Here is a 20429-nt window from a genome sequence, read left to right on the forward strand (position 1 = left end):
CTTGGGAAAGTGCAACCCCTAAACCAATAACTATTGACAAACGTGATTCGAATCGATAACCGCACTTTTTCCTGCTCGTAAATCATTTTTACAATTAGCGGATTGAGACCGGAAACTAATTTTTCAAAGGAACAGCGCCGGAGTTTAAGTGATTCGATGAAACTCTGCCAAAAGACGCAAATTTTTGAAAAAACGAAGGGCAAGATTCTAACACATTGTCGCCCCCAAAAAGATAATTCCGCCACTGCAATAAATCTACTTAGCAGCGCATAGGTAATCTTTGCAAAGTTTTTTTTGTTTGGCAACTTCGATTTTCGCCTTTGTGGGTCACAGGCGTTCCATGCATTCTAATAAAGCTTCCACAAAAGAAATTTTACAGTGCAAACGCTTGTAGCGCGGTGGCGGTATTTGCAGAGTTCTCGAGTTTTAACACCTTCAGACGAATCTTAAAAACTGCACTGTTGACATTGTCATAATTTTATATCTGCATACGGAGCCGTAAAGACGTAAAATCTACATACATAGTTTTTGAAGAATAATCTACATATTTCATCCGATTTTATGGAGTGAATGACTCACAAAATGACGTAAACCAAATGTAAACATTAATATTGCATTTTCCCCGCGCCTGTCTTCAAGAATCTTTGTCAGATTTTTTTTCACAATGTTATTCTTATCTAATCTTTTATTTGCATCAACTTGAGTAAGTTACTTACCGTCTTCCTGTGTGTCTTTCTAATTCCTTTAATTGGACGATAATAAAATGTATTTAGTCGTGTTGATAAAGTAACACCTTCAGTCTTTCTACTATAGATAACACTTCGGTCAAAAAGTCCCGGGACTAACCCACAATTGGTTTCACAATTGAAATTTATAAGTATGCGATGGATAGTTTTAACCTTCAAAAGGCACGTGTCAAAATTTCATGACATTTTGACTATTAATTTTCAAGATATTGAAGTTTTTGTGAAGCTACTTTTGATATTTTCAAAATAATGGAAAAAAGCGAATTTAGAGTGCTTATTAAACATTGTTTTTTGATGGGAAAAAATACCGTTGAAGCTCAGCAATGGGTTGAAAAGTGTTAGGGGGAATCTTCTCCATCGAAAACAACAATTTGTTGGTGGTTTGCTGAGTTCCAACAGGCCCCTACAGACACTGATGACGCTCAACGCGCTGAACGTCCAAAAGAGGTCACAATACCAGAAAACAACGAAAAAATCCTTAAAATTGTTTTGGACAACCGGAAGGTAAAGTTGCAGGAGATAGCTGACACCGTAAAGATTTCGAAAGGCAGTGTCTACAATATTTTGCATAATTATTTAGACACGAAAAAAATATTTTCCAAATGGGTGCCGCGCTTCCTTACCGACGAACAAAAACAACAACGTGTTACTGAATCCGAGCGTGGTTTGGATTTGTTTACCCGAAATAAACGGGAATTTTTGCGTCGGTATGTGACAATGGACGATGCATGGATACACCACTACACTTCAGAATCAAAACGGCAATCAGCTGAGTGGAGAGCAGAAGGTGAAAGTCGTCCAAAACGACCAAAAACGCAACAGTCGGCCGGAAAGGTTATGGCTTCCGGATTTTTGGATGCACATGGTGTAATTTTCATTGATTATCTTGAGAAAGGAAAAACCATTAATGTGAATATTACTCAATGCTATTAAACCGATTAAAAAACAAAATCAAGAAGAAACGGCCCCATATGACGAAAAAGAAGGTGCTGTTTCACCCAGGTAATGCGCTGTGTCACAAGTCAATGGTGACAATGGCGAAACTACAAGAACTGGGCTTCGAACTGCTGCCGCACCCCCCATATTCTCTTGACTTGGCCTCCAGCGACAATTACCTATTCGCAAATTTGAAAAAGATGCTAAAGGGAAAAAAATTTGGAACAAATTGTGAAGTTATATCTCAAACAGAAATTTTTTTTGAAGACCTTGACCAATCATTCTACAAAAAAGGGATCGAAATGTTAGAAACGCGTTGGACGGAATGTATAACTCTCAAAGGAAGCTATGTTGATAAATAAAGTTAAATTTTTCAAAAATTGTACTTTTTTACTAGTTAGTCCCGGGACTAATTGACCGAAGTGTTAGTTCTATTTAATTAGAGATTACACGTTGTGCAAAATATGGTATTAAGAAACAGCAGGAGAGTATAGAGCGTGGGCTGAATTAATTATTTTTTCCTAAAATGTTTCTATAAAGACACGTAAAGGCATATATCTGTTGCCACTTGTCAAGCATTGAGATAAATGTGGAAATGCGTTACGGCCCGTCCAAAAAGAATTATTACGAAAAAAGTAATTAATGCCAATGGAAATAAATTGGAGTCCAGGAACAAACAACCGTAGATTTCCCGGAGTTCTATCAACTAAAATTGTGAAATCTCACATTTTTGTGCCTTCGTTAAAAGTTCAAACGGGTTTTAATTTTTGTTTAAATACGCACCCACGCACTTTTATTTCATGCCCAAATAATAAAACTCGGGAACAATTACAAACATTCGAAGCAAAACTGAAAGTTTCCGTTTCCATAATTATGTAAATATAAGTGCTTTAATTTTGTAATTTTTTCCAATTGTGGAACAGAAGTTGAATAAAACATGCAAAAAAAAGAACGAGACGAAATAATCTCGCATAACAATGTCATGCAATAGCACAAAGACAGTAAAACACCTATGACTTCAAAGAGAATGCGATCGCGTGATTTTCGCAAAATTTCCCGGAACTGATACCTCATTTTGCCCCATATCCTAACTGCTAAACTTTATATATAAAAAATATTTCAAATTCTTCCATTATCTTATTTTTCATATAGCTTTAACAAAGGATCGTCTTTCGGCGCACCTTTACGAGTACAAGCTCTTCTTGATTATTTCCCGATCGAATAACAATTTTAATGTTTCTTGAAGACGGAGTTCTAATCCCATTTATGCGTATCTGCTAACTCGGATAGCTCGAATGTTATGTCAAACAATAATCAGAATATCTGCTTTGTTGGAATTTAATTAATGTGAATAAAGATCATGCGAATTCCAAAACGCGCGGTATTAATTACGGCATACAAGGGCAGATATGTGGCTTATGAAATAACATTGTTGCATTTCGATCATACACTTCTTGGAATTAAATATTTCATAAAAAAGGTGCGAAATTAAAATGCAAAATATGCGTCCGCTTAATAAAATTTTTGGTGGTCTATAAAACCCTCGAATTTTTATTCGCCCTCAAACTTGTTTTAATAACTGTTTTGCTACTTGCCGCATTTCAAGGATTCTTTCGAGGCATTTCAACAACTTAGCGTCTCTAATTTCAATTCGTAATTGAATTAAGTCTACTCACTTTAAAATTTAAATTGATTTGAAGCAAATAAAGTTTGGCGCGGATTCGCCATCTGTTTAAATAGAATTAAAATTAATAGCGTACACGGCACAGAGAGACGAAACGACGCGAACTATTATCACAGAACAATTTAACTTGTGTTAATCGTGCTAATTAAAAATTAATTTATTCACCACCAATGTACATGATGTAATTTATTACGAACTTGTAACGCGCTGCTAAAACTTTGTACATAAATTACGGGATGTAATGATTTTTATTTTTACTTTGAAATTTATGCTAAATTCTGAATGTATCCCAGAGCTCGATGTTAATGCAAAGAACGCAGACTACGAGTTTGCCCTTATAATTTAATTATGTATAGGGATGTCATTAAATTTGGATCCCGTGTTAATTACTACTGCTATAATCTGCAAACCGCAACCCTCTGAAGAAATAAATATGTTGAACCTGACATTGACGCGGCGAATTTGCTCAATTACATGCGCGTAATTACCACAATCTAAAATTCAGTTTACAATAATATGTAGTTAACTGAGCCACTTGTTGCGTTATTTTTCTTGGCGCAGTTTTCCAATTTTTCTTGTAACTTCTTGTGCTGAGATGTCAAATTTTGCTTTAGGTAATGTGTTCTATTTACCAGCTTCAATATTTCAGATTTATGCCTGGTTTTGTTAGTCTATTTCTCATGCTGCATGATTTTTCAACCCTTCAGACGGGGCAGGATTGGTAAAACTGTCATTGGCAAAGTGTTAGTTCAAAATCTGAAAATTGAATTCTCCCGTTTGTATTTTTTCTCTTCCGTAATCTCGCTGTAACTCCAGAAGTGAATCTCCTGCCGCCGTCGCCGAAACTATTCCTCGCGCTACTTTCGCTTTACATTGTAGCCGAGATAGAAAAGCCGAGTCTCCGGTCATAAAACGAAATTGATTTAGAACTGTGGAGATCAGCAGGTAGTGTTAGTGGAGCGTATTCGCAGAAATTCCGATTTATTTAATCAAATCGTCAAGAAAAGTTCGTCGCCGGAGAGGTTAAAGCTCGATTTAAGTTTGAGAGCTTTGACTGGGGAGCTCGCCGCCAACCGTAGAAACATTTATTCATTTGTCGTGGGGACTAATCGTCCCAAAGTCGGTAATTTACTGTTGTCAGCAAAGTAATTAATACCTTTTCTTATAAATCCTTGTCAAAGACAAATGCGACGACTTCGCCCCGACTAAATCAGAAAAACCGAATCTGGTCTGTGTCCGCACGACTGCTCTTTGGACGGACCCCACGAACCACTGACGCGTCTAACGAATCCCGGCCACTTCTGGAGACTTTCGATTTCTGCTTCCTGCTGCCTGTCGCTTCTTTAGTTTATGCGGAGAAGGCACAAAAACAGCCTTTCAAAAACAGGACGATCTATTTAAAAGGAGACACTTTTTTAACTCCGATCACGTCAACCAATAAAGCTTAGCCGAAGGATTAAATGAACTCGCAAAAATTAAAAATCCTCCTCTTAGTTTCCACGAATTTTTTCCGACTTCACTAATGAAATTTTATGGAATTTGTATTCACAGAGTTCTAAAGCTGCGGAGATAATGGAATATGATGCATGTTTAGTGGCGAATCCACCTGTACTTTCAACCCAAGCTTGCGAGCTGTGGCTCAAATAATTCTGCTTAATTTCGACCCAAATATCTTTATAGCGGCAGGAGCACTCCGAATATTAAGTAACTCATACCAGATAAACTTACCTTTGATCGTAAACTTGGTGCTTTCTCAAAAAAAACTAGTTTTTTTGTAATCTACCCCGGAGCTTGAAATTCAAACCGTTACGTAATAACGAAGCTAGTCTCGTTTGATGGTTACTTAAAACTTTTCAATAGCTGACTTCCTTATCGTCAAATTTCAACATCATAGACGATATTAATTTATACGGTGTTGAGCCGGCCATTGTTAATTCTGAAGAACCATAATGGATGATCGCGCCAAGTGACCTTCACGTCGTCGCAAATAAAGTTAAAGCTGATTCGGAATAATGAACTCTGGAGAAGGCAATATATCATAGCAGCACAGTGGCAAGATTTTTGCCTTCAGTGTTAAATTTCGTGAGTCACAGAAGATGAAGTTCCGAACTTCCGCGTCCATCTGAGTGGCGCTTTGTTGACTGATGCACTATTTGTCCTTTCACCCCATCTCTGTCGACCCTAATGCTTTCTGATTAATTTTTCTTTGCTCGGACTTTTTGCTCGTATCTAATCCATTGGTAGCATTCTCAAAAGGCGGAGCCCTTTTTTTCTAATCATCGAAATGGTTCGTAATGCAGGATAATTACCCGCAAATGAAATCGAAGCAATTTTTGATCTAATAATACAAATAGAAACATAATTAACGTGAGCACGCAACTTTGGTAAAAAAATTCAACGTTGATGGGTATCGTTTTTGGTGACAACCGTGTGGGGATCAACTCTACTTTACGGAATTAGTAATTGATAGTGGCACAGTTTCTCCTATATCTGTCACGTGAAATCAAGCAAATACTAAGTAATTATTACTAATACCACTGCGTGACTCCATGAAAAATACAGACGGTTGTAGTTTTGTTATGTACTCGTGCACATTGAAAATAATTGCAAGGCTGTCTGCCCATAAGTCTGCACGCACAAGTAAATGAGAAAAATAATACTACCCTTCGACGTTCCTGCATGGGCGTTCGTTTATTACAGGGGATAATATTTCACTTTATTTGCTGGATTTGTTTCAGGGGTTAATCGCCTGGACTGGAACGAAAGCAGACATTCCCAAAATTTTTTACCGGTTAGTTATAATTTGAATCCAGAACCAATTTGGGTGTTTTGACATGCATTTTCAATTTTCTTTGCACGAGATAACGCAGGTTTGACTGTTAATTTCATTTTTCTGTGTATAACACGTCACAAAGGGTTGGCCGCGCCGCCCTTTCCGTAGGGTCCGCGCAATAAAGAGCTGATGTAAATGAGACTTTGCGTAATTTACAGTGCCCGTGGCGACAATAAAATTTTCACTGGAATACAAATATTTTAATAAGTGATTCGTCTCTGATTGAATTTCAGGATTTGGGTCCTCCGTAGGCAGCAACTGCTAAACACAATTTCAGTTTATTGTTTAAATGAAGACTATTTTACATAAAATCCGCCATTATCCATTCGCAGCGTCGTAAATTTAAGAACAAGTAGACGGCACTGCCAAATATGTTTTCGTCGAACATTTTCAATCATCGCAACTTTTACGGGGCCATACAATTTTATGTGCCACTGGAGACTTCCGCTTGATGTGCTACGTTAGATTTGATTAAGAAAATTTTCGCAGTAAAAGAAATAGAGTTGGAAGTCGGGAGTGGAGTTCATAGGTGGAGTTTTAACTAGTCGGAGGAGCGCTCCAAAAAGGGTTTATCAAGTGAATGGAAAGTGTGACAGAACGTAGCCTTCTTTGATCGGTCTCTAAGTAATTTAGCGCTCAGAAAGGGGAGCTTTACTTTCCGGACCGCGAGCACGGATTGAAATTATTCCGCTTTTCTACGCCGAGTTCTGTCCTCTGCAGTTTCTCGGCGAAGGATCACCCAACGATGCAACTTTATACAACTTAACTCGAGATATTTACAATATTCTAAGCGAAGTCGGGGCGGAAAATCGCGTCTTCTGGATGATCGAATTCTTTCACATTTCCAGATACGAACGCACGCAAAAAATTGAGGAACACATGCTCGGCGCGGAGTTTTTAGGCTTTTTATAATTGAAGGATAATTGCTAAGAATCCGGACTTACATATCATGAATTTGAAAATTCGGTTTTTAATGTGAATCTATTCCGGTGGACAGTTTCCGGAATTTAGATTGCTCAAAACCAAAAGTATTTAAATTGACACCCAAAACCACAAACAGCCTCTATTGTCCATATTTTTTATGTGGCGTAATAACCGAATCCAGGATGAAGAGGCAGTTTTTTTATGGTCACTTTTATTATATTACAGTCGTCTCCAGTAAGTCGCCACTTGAAGGGACATGAAAGCTCTGAACAACATAAGGAATTTAACACTGATGTGCCTAAAGTGCGTCTGGCAATTTAGAATGCCATAAGCTCCCCGGCATTGAAATCTCCAAGAAACTAATCAGAAATTAACATTCTACTAATGACCACACGCTGGCCCCCATTTTTTGCGACTTTTTAAACTAAACCATAGAAATCATAATCAAAAGTTAGAAAAAGCTCCGATAAAAGCTTTCAGTCTGTTCATAGTTTTCTGGAGACGAGACGCTCCATAGAGAAGTTCATCTGAGTCGAGTTTTTTCGCTCCAACTTTCGAATTTTCTCATTTAGAGTTTAGTTTAACTTAAAATCGAGAAGTGTATAATTTGGAAAGTTAATCTATCGCATAAAACCTTACCGTTTGCAGCTCTGCTGTACCTATTCAAACAGATCTTGGAAAGTTTTTATCTAAACTTTTAGTTGGAATAATTTACGTGATGTCGAGGTGTCTGTTCATATTAAATGTTCACCTCAAATATTTATTGCGGCGAATTGAGACAGCACTGGTTTGAGTGGTTACTACCCTTGTAAAATTGGGGTTTTGTGTTAATTTTAATGCGACGCCTGAGATACTGGAATTCCATTATTTATTAATAACATAAGTTTTGTTAGGAAGCTTTCTGATTGCGTTTCTTCGTTTTTATCGTCTTGTTGTGTCTTCAACGTTTCGTTTAATTTTAATTTTGTTGCCTATTGTGCGATTGATTTAGTTTCTTCTCAGCTATCTAGATTGTTTCTATTAATACTTCACACGATTATTTCACACCACTAAATGCCTGAATGTAGATGTACCGTAGAAGTGCCTATTGTTTCAGGAGTTTTGTTTATAGTAGTGAGGCATAAATGCCATTTCCATTTTTAAACTAGAAAAAGCGGGAAACCTCACTCGCCATCTTGGTTCCGCCATGACAGCACACGCTCCAGTCTTAAAATAAATTCACCAGTGAATCTCGCTCGACAGTTTAACGACCTTGAATTTCACACCCTCTTGACTTTTCAAACTGTCAATCGTATCCACCCTTTTCCCTCTTTCACTTTTTGTTCGAATTCCCACCTCTGTATAATTCAAAAAACAAAATCCCCAAAGAAGTGAATATAATATAGCACCCACTACAAGTGTAAAGCCGGAAAGAAGTAATCACAGTAAAAAAGACAACCCCCACCCCCCACCCTTTTTCTCTTTGAAAGCTCCAAAGCGACATGCACGCGCAACGTTTGATAGCGGATTCAATCGTCGACTGTGCCCGAACGAGCCGATTGCTATCCCGACCGTTGTACGATGAGGACGGCCATTTACTCAGCTCTCGAGCGACTAGTTTGACTCGCGAAGTCGAAGGGTGCAGATTGCTCGCCGCGACTTTTCTTCCCGTACACGTAAACAATGTCGTTTGGCACCGTTTCAATAAATAAAAAGCTCACTTCGAGCTATTATTGCGAGTAAAAGTCGCATGAATCCGAGGACAGTGTTTGTAAATATTACGTTTTGTTTGGTTTTCCATTGAAGCTTGTGTTAACGCCGGTAGAACTGTGCTTTTGGGGGTTTTAGACGCTGCATGACAAAGATTTTGGGTTTTTTTGAGTTTCTGACGAATTGTGCGACCACGTGCCGACATGGAGCGTGGTAGACATCAGCGATTTTCATTTCTCAAGTTGTTTGTCTTGGTGGCGGTGATGGTGGAACTCGAATTTCACGTCAACGCCGATTTTGAAAACAGTTGGACCATGTATATGGAACAACCCTGTTGTTCCGGAACTGGAAGTCATCACGTACGACATCATAGAGGTGTGTTGAAAACACGAAAATTTTCTTTTCGCACTAGCAAACCACCTGTCACACAAACTCGTGTAGAAAATTTTGGCTTTTAACGCGATTTTGACAACTTGTTTATTTAACAAAAGGCACGTCAATGCGGTCCACAAATACTCCATTCAATTAAATTCTCAATAACGCTTTGTGATTAAATTATTAATAGGATAACTCAATACTGAATGTGATTACAGAAATACGATTTACACGTGGTGTTTAAAATTTTGACAACGTTTGTTGTTAGTCGCCGTGTTTATTAGTTCTATGTAATTAACCTAAAAGTCGCACGTGGAACTCAAATATTTGTTGTTTTCGCCAGAATGTGGATAATTGTGCGTGAGCGGCAAAATGTCGGCGAAGCAGAGGAAAATTGTTCATTTTATAGTTTGTAAAGTTAAAATCGAACCAGTTTTTCCACATTTCCTGTTCAGTAACTGTATAAAGTTCGTTCAGATAATAAAAATTTCACATTATTTTAATTAAGCATAAAAAGTAATATAATGACACCGGATTGGAGTCGATTTATTCAATGGATCTATTAAAGAGACACATTATTTTTATGGGTGTACATTCAGCTAAACTGCCTCGGTCAGTTTCTCAGGTAAAACAGTATAAAAAATTGCTTTTTGGGGTTCATTTATATTTAGTAATGCCCTGGTGATTGGCAGATCTAAACACAGAATTATTGCATTTCATTACATATTACAGTGTTTACATACCACTTGGACAGACATAAACACTTTGGCAAACTTGTTTATAAGTCATGTTCTAGGATTTAAATTACTTGTACCGGAATAGTTGGAACGCAAAGCAAAATATTGAAATTGTAAACTCTCGTTACATGACCTAGCCCAATTTAATTCGAAATTTATCAAAAACTATTAATTATTGCAGTTTGTGAAAAATATGCATTAATAAATATCGGTAATTCAACAACGTTGCATTTTCAGCCAGCAGCAGTGCAGTTTTAGAATTACAAAATTAGATCATTGAAACCGACGCCAATTTAATGTGCTTCACTAATAAAAATATATTTTTGTTCAAATCTTTTAAATTTATTTTTTTTATCGAAGCCCTATTATTTAGAACAAAATCTACATTTATAACTGCATCAGTGAATTCGATTAATGTATTTATTAATGGCTGAAACGTGAAAAATTGATTTAATAAAAAACCGAGTGCAACAAGTTGACAACTTGTAAATAAATTCTATGGTGCTTTCAATAGAACTGACAGAAATATTATATAAAATCCATCACAGTCGTATTAAATCAATACTATAAAAATAGAGAAATTTGATTCTATTTCTGGAAATCAGTATTTTGGGAAATAATGTGCCGGGATATGAGACAGAAAAACAAACCACGTCTGTTATCTTTTCAAAGTAACGCTTCATTGAAATGCGATACTCTGAATATTGGATTTTTGCACGCATCTTCTCAAATAAATTTAACATTCAATGATCTCATTGTGAAAAATTTCGGCCGTGATTCACAGGTTTATCTACGAATTTATGATTCCACTAACAACACCTTGCATTTTTTATGTTGTTTTCATTGTTACGGACCCATATAAATTACCGCCTAATTTTGTAATGAAACTTTGATAAGAGCCAATTTCGTCGTGACGTGCACGATTTAATTTTCATTGAAGTTTGTTCACAAGACATTCCTTCTAGTATAAAATAAATCCCACCGATGCGCTCTACTTACTTCTTGTGTATTTTTATTCGTAACAGTAAATAAAGCCGAAGACTTTGTATTTTCGTTCAACTATCCCGAACCGATAAAGTTAAATTAAACATCAACTGTTTACATTACAATTTACCGAAACGATAACGTATTGAATCGTGACGATTTCCATTGGATTAAATAATTGAAAATTCTCAACCATCGATTGGAGGGATTGACTGTTTTTACGTCTCAAAATAGGCGACGGATGCATGGAATCGTCATTATTTTATGAGGGTGGTTTTAACCTCGACCCCGTAACTGAAATATTTATTTATCTTGATTTAGAGCGTTCATTTTTGGTTCAGTTTCAATTTTGTATTGATTCTTCAGTTTAGGTAAATTTCATGACGGTAACTGTAGTTCACTTTCCTGTCCAACTAAAATGAAATTGTGCACCGTGGAATCACTTTATTATAATGCACTGTCGGGGATGTTTACCTATTATAGACACTTCGATCTACTGGAGCGTCTTCGTACCCCTTTATTATGTCGTTGTTGCACTTTGGCAAAGCGTTTGTCCACTCATTGCCTGACATTCCCAAAGAAAGATAAAACATTCCGAATTTATACATCCACATTTTTCAAGCTTAATGAAGGACGGTGAAACTGTGTGCTTACATTTTTAAGCCGGCTGCTCACTAATTTTGAAATATCGAACCCTTGCCTCGCGAGTTTCCGACATAAATTCCGCGACGAATTCGTGTTTCCTTTTTGCTTTCATTATCCTCCCGATTAAGTTAATGTCATTTACGTGTAGAATTGCGAGATGCGTCTGCGGGTACTTTTTACACGTGTTCTAATAGAGTAAAGTGCAGGTTCTATTCGTCATGCCTTTTATGAACAATGCTTTATATCTTACTACTGTTTTTGTACCAGAATCGGAATGGTATGCTTCCAAAATAAACTCAAAGAGTTTTTGTACGCCATTCAAGAATAGTTCCGTTGACGGTGAATGCCCAAAAGCGATCATAAATTACAATTAATGTTCGGACGAGTCGTGTATGTAATAGTTGGATTTAATTTGACTCGCGAGTTCAATGTGGGTAATTTCATCTCCTCGGTTCAAGATACTTTTTTATATTCAAAGACGGAAATTTATTAGCTTGTCGCTGGAGGGGATTAGAATTTCATTGTGGGCATGGGTGTTGGACCGAGACGACATTGACATATCAATTTTGATTTAAATCGTTGTTATCGTAATGGAGGCCAATTTCATGGGGCATTTTTCGGTATCACAAGAAAATGACCTGGGACGGGTTTAATAATGAGATGAATAAAACGAGACCGAGAAATAGTTACCTTTTTAGACGCGGAAATGCTAGCTCGAGTTCGAGGAACTGATAAGAGAGTCCCAATCAATGTTTTATCTAAATGATTGTTCAGTAATTGCAGGTATTTTATTTGTTTTCGACGTTTATGTCACGTGCTAAAATCGAGGAATTTGTTTTGACTGTAAATACATTTGACTTTTAATGGATCATAAATAAAAGTATGTGTCTTTGGAATCTTTAAAATTAACACGCTTATCCATGACCAAGTTTTTTTCTTTTTGTACAAATTTATTTATTTTTGGGACTCGAGTTTCTCCTGCTGGTGGAATAAAAAATATTTATAAACATAATCAAAACGATAATGCAGCACTTGGGTTGAATCAACACAATTTACAATTAACAGGAAAAGCACTCAATTCAAGTGAATAATTCTTTCAACAAACACAAAGCTAATTGAAGGATACTTTATTAAAATAAATAGTAATTGTTGAACCACAATTTAAAAAGTAAACAGATGCTAGCGGCCGTGTTAACGCGTTGATTACACGCAATGCATAAAACAGAACAGAAAATAAATAAATAATTATCAGAAAGAATATCACGAAAAAATTATCATAATAATGTGAACTTTGCAAATGTTGTGTTGAACGTTTTTAGACGGTAAAATTTCACAAATTTAAAAATCGTGGTCATGGTTTCTTGATGAGTTTTTAATGTTTACATTTAAACGTTTTGTTTAATTATAATTTCGCAGTTTTTCTGAGCGACTTCCCGAATATTTCCTACTAAAAATATCTGTCTACATTACAATTTTATCTTTGTCAATAACCCAGAATATTGATTTTATATCTGAGATAAATTGATCAAATACCGCCTCGGTTTTATGATTAAAACGCACGCCTAGAATAGATTACAAAACATTTCAATTTTTTTCATTGTTGGAATTATTAACACATGGATAATGTACAGTAAACATTGAAACCAGATGCATGCTTAAAATTCTAACGGAGCCCCAATAACGCTGTATTTATCGCTTGGTTCCAAGTAGAATATTAATTCTTCTAGGCCCCGAGCAGAAAGTTTTGTGATTACTTTGGAGTTGTAAAATTGTAATTTCTCTGAGTTAATTGCGAGTTATCTATCGATGGTTTGCGCAAACATTCGCATCATCATATTGTGATTTTCCCCGAATTGCAGCGTGGACGTTTTTTGGGAAATTAAGCTTCCATTTGCGAATATCGCGATTTATCTCGTGCAATAAAAACGTGAATCTATGCATTCGTGCACGTACATATGCTCACAAATAGGCCATACAATGGCGCCCTAATAAAAGAGAATCAGATTATGAAGTTAATTCAAATTCGGCAGTGGGAGAGAAAAACTCAATCTGTTCCGGAGTGAACAAGCTCTTATGTTACACATGTTCCGCCTTGCTCACCCCCTTTTTTGCTCGCATCAAATTTAAAAAAGAGTCCAGCTAACAAAACACGTGGTAAAATGAAAGCGTAATTTCTTTCATGTCGTCTCGCATGTATAATTGATGCATCAGAGGCAGTTATTTCGAAAATTAGTTGGCAAACATTGCTCCGTCAGTTCGGTGATTAATGAATTCGTTAGGAAATTTTATTTTAAAGAGTCGCCAGTCACCCCTCTTATTAAAATATGCCAAAGTTGAGAGAGGTAATTGTGGCCGTACGATAATTAACATTTGATTAATGGATGAACGTGTTCATGACAATATTTTATAATTGCCGAGTCGAGGATGGCGCGATGATAGTCGCTATCAAATTATTTTTGCATTTTGTGCATTGTCATGTGATTTATTGCGTTACTAACGTTCAATTTGTCAAGGGTTCGATCTTATTTATAAAATCTTTACGGACAATGCGGCTAACTTCCCGCAATTCAAGTGTAATTTCGATAAGTCACGTTTAGGCTTTCGACGAATTGACAGAATTAATAAATCTCGCGAGTTCTTTGTTTGGGATTAACATACTTTTGGTGGGTCCTTTTTTGAATTCCCGGACCTGGTATAATATTACACCTATCAACTTCGCATGTGGCACCGAACATTTCACAATTTGCATCTCGTTATGCTGAGAAACATGGCTTGTTGTTTTATCGCTCCAGGTATCCGCAATATAAATTCGGATGTGTTGTGTATGGTATTTTTATGTTGTGTTTTGTGGCGGACCTCCCTAAAACTGCCGTTGAGTCCGATTCGACGTCTTAATTAGAGACCACCGGCGATCCGAGACCTGTTTTAATTACCAGTCACAAAGTGCATCAATAACAATAAGGAATTTCATTTCATCGTTCATCCTTGTGTGGTTCCAATTTTAGAACGGCTGATTCAAACCATAAAGCTTTGGCCTTTGAACACTTTTTATCCTCATAAAAGCGAACTGCACAGAAAGCCGATCCGTGTTCCACGATTGACAATAATCGAACTTCTTTCGAAACGACGAGCTTCGATTCGCTTTGTCTAAAAACAACACCGAATCGGATCTATGTTAATTTGCCGGGAAACGTCGCTTCTGGGATTTATCAAGACGAAAGGTAATAATTTTAGCCACTTGGAAGCACTTGACTACATCTGTTTATGATGTTCTGGCCCGGCAACAACAAACATCGTACTTTTTGTCGACGGCCGTAATTCTTTTAATCAGACGGAATCAAATTAGTCATGCTCATAACAACAAAGACACCAACGGCTTTGCGGATCATTTAACACTCAAACTTTGGCCGAGTTGACAAAAACGACGCACCCAAAGTTTACCTTGTATCGAACGTGTGTTTATTTTGACTCATTAAATTTATCTTTCGATTGCATCGTTGCACTTGTTTTATACACTCTTTGTAAAGAGGTGAGAGGTTTCCCATAGTGAACACCTGGAGAGTGTGTTGAACGGAAACAACGCGTTATACGCGTATGAAATACTAGAGGAACATGTAATCCTTCTTAATACCTTTGCATTTCCTGCAATAAAGCTTACAGGGTAACCGCTCGATCCCAACATTAGTCTAGTTGGTGCTCAACTTTAATCAAGGTTATAGTGGTCGAAGTTTTTTCGGATTCTAGACGCACAAAGGTGGGATTTTTGGGGTGGCTTGTTTGTGTTGAGTCACTCTGTGTTGTGTAAGCAGGAAACACACTTTCAATTAACTTGCAGAAGGCGTACGTCCATCTCTTAAACAGGGGTGCCTTCAAAGAATTTGTTTCATGAACGTAAAAGCGGGTCTCCTAGATTTGTTGGTACTTTGTCGTGGCCGCTAACCTGGTTTCTGAAGATCTTGATATCAAAGATTGCGCTCGATAGAAAAAGCAGGAATGTTTCACAGAGGAAACCGATAGGCATCTAATTTATACAGTAATAAAATAAATCTCACAAGGCATCTCTCCAAACAGTGTACTCTTAATTCTTAAGAAGCACGTAAGTGGGGGCTCACTTCAGATATGTAAATGCGGCGATTTGAATAAGACACATCCAAATCATATCCAAAGTGAGCGAAAGAAGATAAAATGCCAACTCATTGTAATTAATATGGCTTTTATGCTGCACCTCTTTGTTTTAGATAGCATCTAAATTGCCATGCATAAGTAATCAAGTTTATGGCTCGGAACGATGGGTAAATAGAATCCAATGGCTGCAATGCAACATAACTGCAATTACGACTCAATACTTGAAATTACTGCCCATTATAACATAAACACTAGGAGTGGTCTTCTGATCTTTCCAAAAGTTTGCCGAAATTGCCCTTAACTAAAAACACCGAGCGGTTAATAGGTCTGCTGTTGACTTATCAGCATTTCTGTAGCCTTATTAGGCAAAGAATAACGGACGAAGAAAATCGCTTTAGAACCGAGGGAGAACATAAACGCTTGGTAAACGTCGCGTGTTGCTGGTATCACAAGAAGTGTGCTGAGCAAACATCGACTGCTCCGAGCTATTTTCGTCTGTTCTGGCATTCCTTTTTGTCTGTTCGAATGGAAAGCGAGGTTTGGTACAACTCGAACCTTCCAATCTCTATTAATTCCGTATTTATTTTTATACGAGATATCGTGCATAAACTGCCGTTTGTTATTGTTTGATAGTAAATGCGATAAGTTTTCTTTAAATATTTGCTTTATCAGAGGGTTATTACGACTTGTATTAAACAGGCAGCGACATAAAATGAGAATAGTTAAATAAGTTTGCAGACATGCGATTACATTCGCATGCATTTCGCCAAACATGTTCATTAGAAAGGCAAAAGCTGATTTATTATTCATGAGTGAGAGATGCCATTGTGGAAATGAGGAAACGATGTTTTTGACATCGACTGGAAGAAGGATTCTTGAGACGGGGCCGGGGATAGATACTTACTTTCTCATTTCTTACCAACTAAAACTCGAGAACTTTTTACAGATTTACATTTACGATTTAAACGGGGAAAAAGAAATGAAATAAAAAACCTACATAATCGAGAAGAGGGAAATTGCTAATAAATGTGGGCAAAATAACCTTTTAATTCTCTAGTCTGGGAATTTTTCTGTACCAATTTGGAGGTGATGCTTCATTTTTTATTTCCTCTTTTTATTCACTATTTTTATCCTCATCGAATATGTAGAGAGTTGGATTTGTATTAGAATTTCTAGCTAAATCAGGCAATGAATTATGATTATTGTTGTCAACTGGACTACAATTTGTATTTTTTGGTGGTTGATTATAGTCTAGACATCATTAGTATTTACTCAAATATAACATTAATTTATATTTAGCATTGTAATGATATAAGCAGTTTTGGGCAATATTAAGTTCAGCCTCGCGACATCCGTGCACGCGTACCTTAACAATAATCGGGGGAGCAGTTGATCCACCCCATATTTAGTCCGTCTCTCTAAAGCTGATTTATTTTTCCAGCACACGCTGAAGGAAATTGGCCCACAGTGCAATATAATTTTCTGTATTCACCGTTGAAATTAAATGGATTACGGTCATAATTAATCAAATTAAATCAGGTTTAAAAAAGCGACTTTTTGGAAAGAAATCGTGTTCCTGCTCGTACCACGTTATGAGCCTCATCATTTTCCAGCAAGTCGGAGGTGTTCCGCCCTTTGGCCATTACACTAATAGACTGAGTCATCGTAAACGCCATAAAGGTGTATTTTGTGCTTCACCTTGAAGCATTTTTTGTCGTCGTGTGGCATCTCAAAAACGTTTCCTTACAATCACGTATTAATGACCGAGGGCAAGCAAATGAAAACACCGCGAACAATATGCAATCAGTACGATATTATAAATAACATTAATGCGTTAAATTAGTCTGTGCCATTTATGGAATCGAAATGAACGTGTCAGTTGTGAAAAGGACGTTAATGACTCCATTGTAAATATTGATATTAAATCAACGAACTAGTTATGTGCCGAAAATGACAGCGTTCCGTTTTAATTCTTGTTTCTTTGTTGCAGGTGAGTGCGAGGGAAAAGACCGAGTTGTCTCCTGTTTGCTCAACACAATGCCCTCCGCAACGCACATCAAATTCAGCAATTACCCCTTTTCTGTCTGATAACCAGCGCGGAGATAGCGTGAAGGGTTCTTGGTGCCAACTCACCCACCGACCTAAGGGACTTAGTTTCGATAAACTCATTGTTGGCTCCATCGCCCAAACAAAACTTGCCACTTAATGATTGATGATTTGCTAGTACTTTGCCGTTGATAGCGTCTAATCTCGATGTACAATAATGAGAGATGAGCTTGTCGGATTTGTCTCGTTGTAATTGAGAAGATCAAGCACCCACGAAAGGGTTTTTGCTTAACCAACCAAATCTCGAAGAAACCTGCATTTCTTGGCGTTTCAATTACAGCGAAGCAAACAGTCCATAAAAGCACGACGCTAGTTCGAATGTGGATAGTAATTAGGTATTCCTTAGGGAACTCGAAACTAAAACAAACATGCTACTAACACGCATACTTCAATAATATATGCACCTAAATTATGATAATAATTGTTTACAATGGAATTGTGTGCGCAGGGCTCTCTTCAACCGCTTTATCATGCGATCCAGAATATTTGATTCTTTAACGTTCAATACGAGAGGCTGAAGAACATTCTGGGGCTGCTTTTTATTGTTAATTGAGTTAAATATTTAGAGTGAACTGAATAATTTGCACATTCGTGATGCTTTTTCGGTGGTTCGGTTTGAAAGTTTTATTGGGAGGAGGCGATCAAAGTCCCACGTAGTCGCTCTTCTATTTTCATGGAAATTCCGTTTTCAGTGAGATGAAGTTTGTTCAAAGCTCATCGGGAATTTGGTTTAATTATCACAATATGTGGATATGTTCGTTGTTTGGTGATTTGTGCTGCAAGTTGGGAAGAAATAGAAACTTCAACTTCATTATTAACCACGGCGCGGATACCTCGTCCGCATGAGAATTTATTTTAATAGCGGAATAATTAGTTGCATATTTGTTGCGCTTTATAGCCGGTCGTAACAAATTGTGGCGCGACGATAAACAAGAACAGCTGGCCTCCGAGCTATAGTAGACATATTAAGTAAACTGAGATGAATAAAGGTCAGTTTACTATTATCTCTATTATATCAACAGCCAAATAAATCAATTTATGTAGTGGTCATTGTGGATATACGTTATTGTATGCGTCGTCACAATGCGCCCTTTATTACATAACGTGCAGGGGAAGCATACCTACATAACTTGTAGCAGCAGCCACAGAGCATTGCTTTTTGCTGAACGGGAGACGCCGTTTCATGTCTTTATAAACCAAGAAAGAGTCCTTAATCACTCAATCCAGCTGCATTTGATGGCTTAAAGGTCATAATTACGCTATTAAGAATTTAATACTTCATCGATTCCGTTTATCGTTAACGACAAAGAAAATCGTTCTAGACACTGTTTCTAATTAGTCCAATTATTCCGACGGCTTTAATTCTTTAAAACTGTATTTCTGATCGGCGGAAACTCGTGGACAAAGTGGTGTTAATTTCCCGAACAAGAAGACACGGAGCCCCCAATTCCTATCCGAATTCTGCACGTACGCTACAACGCGCCACCTCTTGGCTCCACGTGATGCAATATGAATGAGAGGCTTCCTGTGGGTGGTCACGACTCACATCCACCCATCAGGAGATGCATCTCGTGCACGTCTCTCATCATCGAGCTTTTACTCGCACACCTACGACGACCACAGCGAAAAGAACGCCATTGTAATTGCAGAACAACGTTTCGCAACATTATTTATGCATCTTCCTGGTGACAGGTCGACGGGTGGGGTCACACCCCTGGACATCAAGTATTAACACTGAAATTGACAACGAGTTGAAATATTTAGGGTACTTTTCGGGGGTATAAATATCTGACGGCAATGGTCGGAATGCGGGAGCTGGGGAGCAGAAAAGGTAAACGCCAGGTGGTGTGACTCGACATAATAGACGCGAGCAGGTGGTAACCATGTCCCATCCCTTCAGATGTTCGAAATCTTAATTTCAAATTGTTAGCGTGCTGTATTTTACGCAACATTGGAGCACAATGACGAGAGGTCTTTGAGGAGAGGAAAACGGACTAGTTATTTAGATTGTGCTTTCTTAGGATTGAAAGCGAAAAGTAAAGGTTCTTAGTCAAGCCTGATAGACAAACCTAGGAAGAACGTGCTTTCTTGGCATGTTTGAACTTTGCTAAATATAAATTATCAATACATGAGGTACACGACATCATTTATCGATACTTTCCAGGATAGATTGGTTTTAGTCGGTGCTTTTTTATTACATGGATTTTGTGCTAGTAATCATGGCAGTTCTTTGTGATGGAAAAATTTACTTGATTTAACAATATCTGGAGTGTTAAAAAAATCACATTTATCTCCATTCTGCTGTCTTTTGCATAATCCGAACAAAATAATGCCCGCACCGAGAAATAAATAAATCTGCTTTAAAAGAAGCATGATTTATGGTTTTAATTGAACGAGGGCATAAATGCCAAACCCATAAATATCTCGTTATCCGTTTATGTTTATAATTTGTCTTAATAAGTGATAATATATGCATTATTAATTTATAACTTGACATTCTGACATAATCATTGTTTATTGTTTCAATTTCCCTGTGAAACGCGAAAAAATCTTGTATTATCAGCACGCAGCAATAAAATTTCCATCTAACAACCCGCAAACTTCGATGTAGACATCAACATTTTTTAACGCCATTATCTGTAACC

At 37.3% G+C, this 20429-nt stretch overlaps 1 protein-coding gene across 2 annotated transcripts in view; it reads left to right on the forward strand.

The window, feature by feature from the left end:
- Positions 1-20429, forward strand: part of Sema2a (Semaphorin 2a) — a 259723-nt gene that overhangs the window by 153040 nt on the left and 86254 nt on the right. Inside the window, exon 1 of one of the 2 annotated variants that reach the window (XM_088038685.1) lies at positions 8827-9187. The exons of the other annotated variant lie outside the window; for it this stretch is intronic. Coding sequence (XP_087894811.1) covers positions 9016-9187 — 172 coding nt within the window. The 5' untranslated portion in view covers positions 8827-9015. Of the gene's footprint in view, positions 1-8826; positions 9188-20429 lie in introns of those variants that run through there. 2 annotated transcript variants of the gene reach the window in all.

The sequence above is a fragment of the Gnatocerus cornutus genome, chromosome 6 (assembly GCF_029298725.1).
Source record: "Gnatocerus cornutus isolate USDA-ARS CGAHR chromosome 6, icGnaCorn1.1, whole genome shotgun sequence".
In the NCBI taxonomy this organism is placed as follows: Eukaryota; Metazoa; Arthropoda; class Insecta; order Coleoptera; family Tenebrionidae; genus Gnatocerus; species Gnatocerus cornutus.